The sequence below is a fragment of the Bipolaris sorokiniana genome (genome assembly GCF_000338995.1).
Source record: "Bipolaris sorokiniana ND90Pr unplaced genomic scaffold COCSAscaffold_5, whole genome shotgun sequence".
Lineage (NCBI taxonomy): Eukaryota > Fungi > Ascomycota > Dothideomycetes > Pleosporales > Pleosporaceae > Bipolaris > Bipolaris sorokiniana.
Window position 1 is genome coordinate 1296846 of NW_006911899.1, and position 8334 is coordinate 1305179.

Sequence of the window (8334 nt, forward strand, 5' to 3'; positions counted from 1 at the left end):
GGCACAAAGCGAGACTGGCTGCTATTTGTACGAGGCATGAAAACGACAAAGCACCAGGCAGCTGAGTGAGGCAACCGCTAGGGGCACCGGCCACGCAGCAACTCTGCTAGCCGGCCCGTGAGGCTCGGCTCCTCATCCACATCTGCTCCCAACGTCTTTAACCAGACGGGCGATGACCGGCAATTCGAATCGTCAACTCAAGTTCATATTCAAGCGTCTTGCATCCGACACTTCGTTGCCCTTGCCTATGGGATCCCGTGCAGCCAGCAGCCAACCAGTTGCGCCATATCAACATACCCTGCCCGAAACAACACATGGACATGCGCTGACCAGTCCCCGCTGTGAAATTTACGCCACACGCCGTACGCCTGCAGTACACCTTCCAACCCCCCAAGAAGGTATATTACAAATGCCAAAGATAATACAAGATGCGACATGAGTGGCCCATGCGCAAGAAAAGTAAAAGAAAACAAAGAACACAGCATCCACCGCACTTACCTACCAACCCCTTGATCGCTTCTGCCGTTTGCGTGCCACTGCTTTCTTGATCGCCGCTACGTTTGCATCAGACGTGTCTACAGGCCTAACAGGATCCGAGTCAGCAAGGCCATCCAATTCATCGTCGTCGAGCTCGCTCAATTCCTCGCTCATGTCTCGAAGCACCTCACGGCCCGTGTATCTTTCCTCATACACGGTGGTACCATGCACGTCGAAAGTCTCAAGGTACCAGGGTACGCCGCCGTTACCCAGCGGGTTGAGCAGGTTCTTCTCAGATCTCGGAGGAGTCAAAGGCTCTGGGCGGCCATTGACATGAGCATGGTTTTCTGCGAGAGCATCGCTTTGAGACTGATTCCTTGACACGTGTAGTGCATCTTGGCCGAGCTGTAGAGCAATTGCTGCCTCGTCAGCCGCTTCATCGTGTATCCGATCTGCATCGGCAGCGTTCTCGTCAGGTGTGGGTGCCATTTGCATCTCCTCGGGCTTCTGTGCCATTACAGCAGCCTCTTCTCCGTCGATAGCATCTTCTTGAGCCTGTGCAATGCTTGGCTGATCCATCTCAGTGGTTTGCCGAATGTTTTCGTCGTGTGAGAGAACACTAGGTCTGCGTTGAAGCTTCTGGTTGAGGAGTGTCTCGAGATCGGGTAGTTTTTCATACGGCCTGCCAGCCAACTCGGATTCCTTTCGCATTGCATCTTCAAAGCTAGGTTGCAAGACTTTGGTGATTCGCTTGACAATTTTCTTCATCTCTTTCTGCTCAGATGTCAGACTGTTGTGAGAAACCTGGTTTAGTTGTTGTTCGGCATCATTGATGTTGGTAACAGCAGCAAACCCAAGTTCAGCGCTCAAGACCGCTGCCATATCGTCGTTGAATGCCTGGACGGATGTGTAGAACTTTTCGTCAAGTTTGGTTTGAAGATGATTGAATCCGTCGCTAAAGTAGCTTCGACTATCGAGTCTGACACAAGGTTAGTAGAAGATCAACTAAGAGTGCATGGTGGGCTGCTTACGCTTGTGCTCGAGCCAAAATGGGCTGTAGTAGTGTTGGGATGGGAAAGTAAATGCAGTCCACAATCTGCTGCAAGATGAGGACATCTTTGAGCTTTTCAGCCTCTCGCTGTTTGACCATTTCGCAAAGCACACGAATCTGTTCCATGTCATCTTCAAGGCGCTCTGCAAATTCAATGCGTCGCTGAAGTCGAGGTCTGCCGGCTGCGCCCATGCCTGCAAAGTTACGACGGGTAATCTCCATGGATGAAAAGGCTTCCATTTGGAGCTGAAGGCGCTTCAGGAGAGCAGCGCCACGTCGTGCCTCCCTCTTCAATGTCCAGTATTTGCAAGCATCCTGCACAAACTCCTTTCGCTTACGAACGTTGAATCTTATCAGCGTATTTTCGACGTTGTGGTATACGGCCTGCGGAACAACAGGGGCTCCAGAGGGAAGTCTCCAGGACTTTGTACCTGATGCGCGTTTGCGCTTGTTGGAGCCTGTACCATCGTCATCTGGTCCCTCAATGGAAGGCATCACATGCGATGAGCCGATAGAAAGGGCGTAGGCTTGGCTGTCTGGCCATCGGACATGACGCATTGTATGGCGGTAAAAGGCCTTCGCATCTGCAATCGCGCTCTCAACATCATATTCCCGCTTCCAGTCAGATGGAGTGTGACGGTCACAATAGGCTTTGAGCACAGTTGCATCCTGTGCATTTGCCGATTGCGATGCCTTCATACGTAGACACAGTCTGGCTCTGCGCGCACATGTCACGTGGAAAGCCTCAAAACATGATTTGTGTCCGCACTGGATACAAGCGCCCATTTTCTGTTTGCAGATGTAGCATGACTGTACTTTTGATCAGTCTGATGTAGAAGTGAATATGGCATCGTGATCTTACCAGCTTCCAGCGTGTTTTGGGCACCTTTTCAACATCCTGTACTGGCTCTTGGAAAGTTGCATTACCAAGTGATACCTCTGGAATCCACATGGCGCACAACAGATGTGCCCACTTCATTGTCGTGGTTTGTTTGAATGCACCGTCTACATTTGGACAGAAAATGCAACCCTGTAACAATCAGTATAAGCATAGGAGAGGGTATATCGATGAGACGTACCGGAAGCTCACTAGCAGGCGTACCGCGCCCTACTAGCTGGCACCGTCTGCATAGCCACTGGCCTTCTGGAATAAAGGGCACGCCGTAACATTCTTGATGCACAGCCAGATCGCAGCCATCGCAGAATACTATAGCATTGGTGTTCTCGCAATCGCCATCATCGCAAATGGCACATTTTGTGTCCTGTTCTTCGCCTTGTCCAGCAGGTTCGCCATTGACAGCGGCCGCACTGCTAGATCGTGGGCGATGTGTCTGTGGCGGCTTGGGATTTGGTTTAGGTATGCCTTTTACACGTCAGCTAGCGCACTATGGGCATGAATCGACCTCGGCCCAACTTACGCTTCTCCAACGCATGCCATTCCTTCTCAATCTGAGTAATAGTGACCTCGAAGATTGCCGGTTTAATACCTTCGACGCCTTCTTCTTTCCTCTGCACATTGAGCGCTTCCAGCCATCGTTCATCCTGTTCGTCCATATCGTACTCTACGCGGCCTATGGCGACTGCGCCTGTAGTTCCCTCAGCTTCTGTCTGCAATGTGAGGTCGAGGTCTTCTTCGATTGAGCCTTCGGGAAGTCGGATCAGGCTATTCTCCGAACTTCTTGCAAAGACCTCGCTCTCCTGATAGCCAATATTTGCCATGGTCTTGTCCACATAGTTGACTTTGACTCCTTCGCTTTCCTCGTGCTCTTTGAAAGGGTCTACTTGGCGCACTGACGGCTTGGGCAAATTCAGTTTCTCGCGGGGGTTCATCGTCGGAAGTGGATTGATGCGCGGTCGAGGAGGGGAACCCAATCCCGCGAGCATAGAGTGTCTGTCGCGCGGGGGCCGTCCGGGGCGTCGCTTTGGCGTCACAAATGCACTCGCGTCCTCTTGCTCGGCAGTCTCCACCTGCTGTGCCCGCATGCCATCGAGGACGGCGGAAAGACCCGTATCAATCGCATATTGGCCACTAGATGAGACGTTCTGTGGAGTGCCGGAGGCACTCTCTGCAGGACTGATACCATCAATCTGGTCTGCGCTATAGACGGGAAATTCGGCATCTATGTCGAGATCCGGGTGGAATTCATCCCAAGATCTCTCTTCACGCGGCTTGAATCCATCGTTCTGAGCCACGGCGGCGGCGACTGCAGCGGCCGAACTGGAGCGAGGTCCAGCTGACGGCCGTTCGCGTCGGGGTCGAGAGTATGATGGTGACGGCGCTGGTATGGAAAGGTCCTGTCTCCCTGCGCGACTGCGGGCACCCGTGTAGCTATACCCGGGTGTTTCTGGTCCTTCAAAGTCGACGTATTGTCCACCACCCCCTCTGCCACCTGGTATGTACTTGCGCCGCTTGTTGACAGGAGCCGAGTCGGATATGTATCGCCGGTGTGGTCGTGTACTTCTCACGCGTGGTCGTGGAGGAGTGTCGATTGGCGCCATGTAGACAGCGTGGCGTGTTGGGAAGCCGGCAAGGGTGGGCTCGAGGTCGCAGAATAACGCGCCGGCGACTTGCGTATCTCACCGAGTAGCCTGACAAGACAGCGTGTGCATCGAATCTGTGCAAAAGCGTGATAATGCGATGGCCCTGCTTGGTGAGATCCAGCCCGGGGATGACCGATCTGGTTAGTGTGCCAAGACGGTAGGTGGACCAGTTCGCAAGACGCAATGATCCAGGCATGCCACAAAGCACCCACGCCCGGACGGCCTACTCTGAACTACTATTCGATACTGTGCTGCCCGTCATCCCATATCCCATGAGCTCCACAAATAACCGTTACGACTGCCAGGAAGCCGCCCCGCTCGGAGAATCAATACTATTCTAGTCATCATACCGAACCATTACGGGACTATTGGGGGTTGTATGCGAACTGTTCTGTTAATACTGCGAATAATCCGGCACGAGCATTGACCTTGTTTTTTACCCGCGACCCTCGCCTGCAATCTATCAGAAACTCTGATTTTTTTGATCGGTCTCCTAACATACATGTGCACGGAAGCAACCTTAACATAATACTTTGCTTCACTAGCAGGGCCCATCCCAGTCGGGCAAAAGAGAGGTGAAGCTCCCCGTTGACAGGCTCGTTATCTCAGAGCTGGTCACCAGGCTTGCAATGTCGTCTCGTGTCAAATCACGCCTCTTCTCCATGTTAAGCCATACGTCATCGCACAGCGTCCTTTTCTCCCATGTTAGCAGAGCATTCACCGATAGTACCACCCAGACTCGTATCGATTTCCATAACAATCGAGTTCTCCAGCTTCCGCATTCAGTGGCGTTCTCACAACAGTGATGTCTCCAGGCCAGTAACCTTTAACATCAGGATTAACCTCACCCGTCGCTATCAGCTCCTCATAGGCAGCCTTCCTTTCTCTTCGAAATTTACCGACCTCTCCTATCACGTCAAACAATCTTCTGGGGCTAACTTCAGGTTCCCTGGGCTCAGGAACTGGGTGAGTATGATCAGTAGCAAGTTCGAGCCCGCTCATGGCTTCCAAAGGCAGCGGACGAACCAGTTGCTGACTGGGCTGTCCACACTCTTCATCACCAAAGAATGAAAAATCGTGCGACGCAGCTTCCCAAAAGGCCTCTGAATCAGCATCCTCAGTGGTTGACCTCGTAGGATAAGCGCGCCAACTGGTAGATATCTTCTTGGGTGCCGGCTGCGGAGAAGCCATCTCTAGGACAATCCGTCGGAGGGCAAACAAGCTGCGCGCATACTCCTCTTCAGCCACGGCACGCCTGCGACCTGGAGGGAGTACATAAGTGTTTCTGGCCCGTTGTCTAGCAATCGAAGCCTCATCTGCCGCATCTTTGATGAACTGTATGATATGTTCTACCACGTACTTTTCAGCTGCGATAGGTACACTGGTAAGAACCAGAGTGTGTAGATTGGGTAGCATTCCTGGATGCAGACGGGGTTCTTGAGATTGGCGATATGATAGCCGAGCTTTTATGTCTTCAACCTGATTAAGGGGAGTTTCTTGACTTATCGTTCCAAAAATAGGTGAAGATGGGAATTGCATATCAGGGGTAGGTGTAGGCGGAAACAGCGAAGGACTCCATGATGGGGTCAAGTCGCCCTCGCCACTACGTCTGTGGTTTTCAAAGCTTTTATGAAGAGGGCTGATTGGGGATAACGGCAAGCCCGTCTGATTTAGGTAATTTGGGGACTCTTGTTGGCTCAACAACAGCTGTGAAGTAATGATGGCAGCTGGACTTGGTGCAGCCACTGCCTTGTGGCCACTGGCAGCTGTGCTTGAAGATGCATGATTCGACGGTTCAGCTGGTGGGAAAGAGCCAGGCAATTCGACTGGGTATGAAGAATTTGCGATTTCATGAACAGTTGTGAATTCTGAGTCAAGTTCAGACATTGACAACTCCGTATTTTCAAGCTCATGAGCTTCTGGACGCTCATAAGCCCCAAATCCTCCACAAAGTTCTACACGTGGCGATTTAGCTCTCTCGATGGGAGCATCTTCTGTTACTATTTGATAGTTGAGTCTGATATACCTCAACTTGTGGCGTGCAAATTCGGGTAGGATGGGCACCAGCTTGGCTACGCTCGGTAGCTTCATGTCGTCTTCTCCAGAACCTAGGTCGACAGGACACGGATTTCTGATCGTAGCAGGCAACATGCCTGCATCCAGAACCTTAAGGCGCCCCGATCGTAGCAGAGAAGATATTCCTTCAATGGTGATGTTGTTTGCTGATAAGTAGAGATGTGATATCCCAACATCTCGTGCTTCCTCGATTGGTAGCGTACCAACGAAACCTCCAGTGAGCTTTTTACGAAGACTTCCTACAAGGTTCTCGGACTCGAATACATCCATTTCATTACCCCCTTGCTCTTGCTCAACAGGTGCCAAACGACCCCGGTGCGTATGTGGAGTGACTGCTATCTCTTTTAGGCAGAGTTCAAGGAGAAGTCGTGTACTGGTATCTGTCAAGAGGTTGTTGCTGATATCGAGACTTCTGACCCGACTTCTGATCGAGTGCGCGACTATCGAGAAATCTTCATCCTTCAGGCCAATACCGCAGAGATTAAGAACACGCAGGTTGAGAAGGTGCTTGAGAGCAGACAGTACCTCCTTGCCTCTAGCAGCTCTAGTTTTGGACAAATCCAAAGAGACAAGATCAGGGAAATGCGGAAGAGCCTCTGCAAGCCCTGCTAATGTGGCATTCATACAGCCCGAGGCATCAAGCAGTCTCAAACTGAACACTGGAAACTTAGGCCTTAGTCGTTGGCTTGGATAGCGAAGGCTAAGAAGGCTCGCATGGTCAAAAAATGGAAGACCATTGACTATCAAACATTGGAGATGAGGAAGGTATTCCAGACAGTCTCGAAGCCACTCTGAATGCGGACCAGAATATATTTCGACATGGGCAGGGGGAAGACAGAGCGTGTGCGTGAGCTCACACACGGAAGCGCGTGCATTGGGCAGAATACGCTTAAATCGCGTCAGAGCCACTGATGTGTGAGTTAGTAGGTATTTCCTGCTCTTTGCGTCATTCTTCTATACCGAAAACAACGTCATTCTGCTCTCCAAAATGAGAAGCTGGACTTCCCCAGAGGCACGGTGTAAAAATCTTGTTCCATTCTCGGGAGACCAACGTTGCCGAGCATAGTGCTTGTGAGGGTAGGTACGGCGCAATGAGTGCCCAAGCATTGGGGCAAGTCGCAGCTTCGTACGAGGGCAGGTCATCCATGTTGATTGCCGATCTCGTGTCAAGATAAACGCCGTGTCTCCACTCGAAGAGACGAGGGGAAGGTTCGGGACATATAAGCGCAGGATTCAGGATGGTGGCGGCGGCAGTGTTCGCATTGGCATGCAGGTTGCGCCAAGGTCGTCCAGCCGATGCATGACGCGGCAATTTCGATATGAAGGCCTTATGATGTTTTAACTTTGTGTGCTAAAGACATTGTCATGAGATTGTAGAATGAAGGATCGTAACTCATGAAAACGGCATGCGTTGGCCCTGCGTCACGGGAGATACACTCACGTGAGCGCCCCCACACCACTCCACTTCCCAATTCTCTGCGTCAGCAAGGACGGACAACATAAGACGAAAATTATCATTCCAGAAACTAGGTATCACAGAAAATGATTGACGGTGGCAACTTGACAATGCAACAGAAAGCATGAAACGCTGGTCATTTTCTCGTTTGGTCTTGCGAGTCCAAATGGATATGAAAAGGAGAAGAGTGGGAGGAACCACAAAGCTTAAACTACAGATTGCTGCTCTGCCCATTTCCAATATACAGTATGTTTAACGTTCATCAGTTTGTGTAATTACTGTAACGATGTTACAACTTCGCCATGTATCGGACCAATCCCAGAGCCGGATCGGAGGTAGTACTCGCCGCCCTCTTCATCAACCACTCGTTGTGAGGTCGGATCCGATTCGGATCCGACTAAGATAAGTATATAAGGAGACACTCCCTGTAGCTAGCTCTGTAGACTTTTGATATCCTTTCGTACAAGGCCTATAGGTGTCTATTCGAATTAAGGCTCGTTTGATGTCCCACGCACTCCCATATGCCTCTGAGTGACACTACCGCCGATACTGATCCGAGTAGTCTTGCCTGCGCCGTTACATTATATCAAAAGTCTCGTCCCAGCCGGTGACGGCTTCAAAACAATATCGCAGCTGTTTGTTCAGACTACGTTTAACCTCAAGTTATCCGGAACCGATCCGGATACTTACACCGTCACATCTGACATTCACCTAGGCAGGATCCCATTCGATC

The 8334-nt window shown here is 51.1% G+C and overlaps 2 protein-coding genes across 2 annotated transcripts; both read right to left on the reverse strand.

The window, feature by feature from the left end:
• Positions 1 to 134: 134 nt before the first annotated feature.
• On the reverse strand, positions 135 to 4146 carry COCSADRAFT_140082 (uncharacterized protein). Its single transcript, XM_007700621.1, has 5 exons — positions 2947 to 4146; positions 2608 to 2891; positions 2391 to 2558; positions 1509 to 2338; positions 135 to 1456 (listed from the first exon to the last, which is right to left on the reverse strand). Exons 1-5 carry the CDS (start codon positions 4025 to 4027, stop codon positions 499 to 501), a joined length of 3321 nt encoding a protein of 1106 aa, XP_007698811.1. The 5' UTR covers positions 4028 to 4146; the 3' UTR covers positions 135 to 498.
• Positions 4147 to 4428: 282 nt separating this feature from the next.
• On the reverse strand, positions 4429 to 7511 carry COCSADRAFT_198669 (uncharacterized protein). The gene is made up of 2 exons (XM_007700622.1): positions 7106 to 7511; positions 4429 to 7053 (listed from the first exon to the last, which is right to left on the reverse strand). Exons 1-2 carry the CDS (start codon positions 7290 to 7292, stop codon positions 4787 to 4789), a joined length of 2454 nt encoding a protein of 817 aa, XP_007698812.1. The 5' UTR covers positions 7293 to 7511; the 3' UTR covers positions 4429 to 4786.
• Between the last annotated feature and the right edge of the window lie 823 nt (positions 7512 to 8334).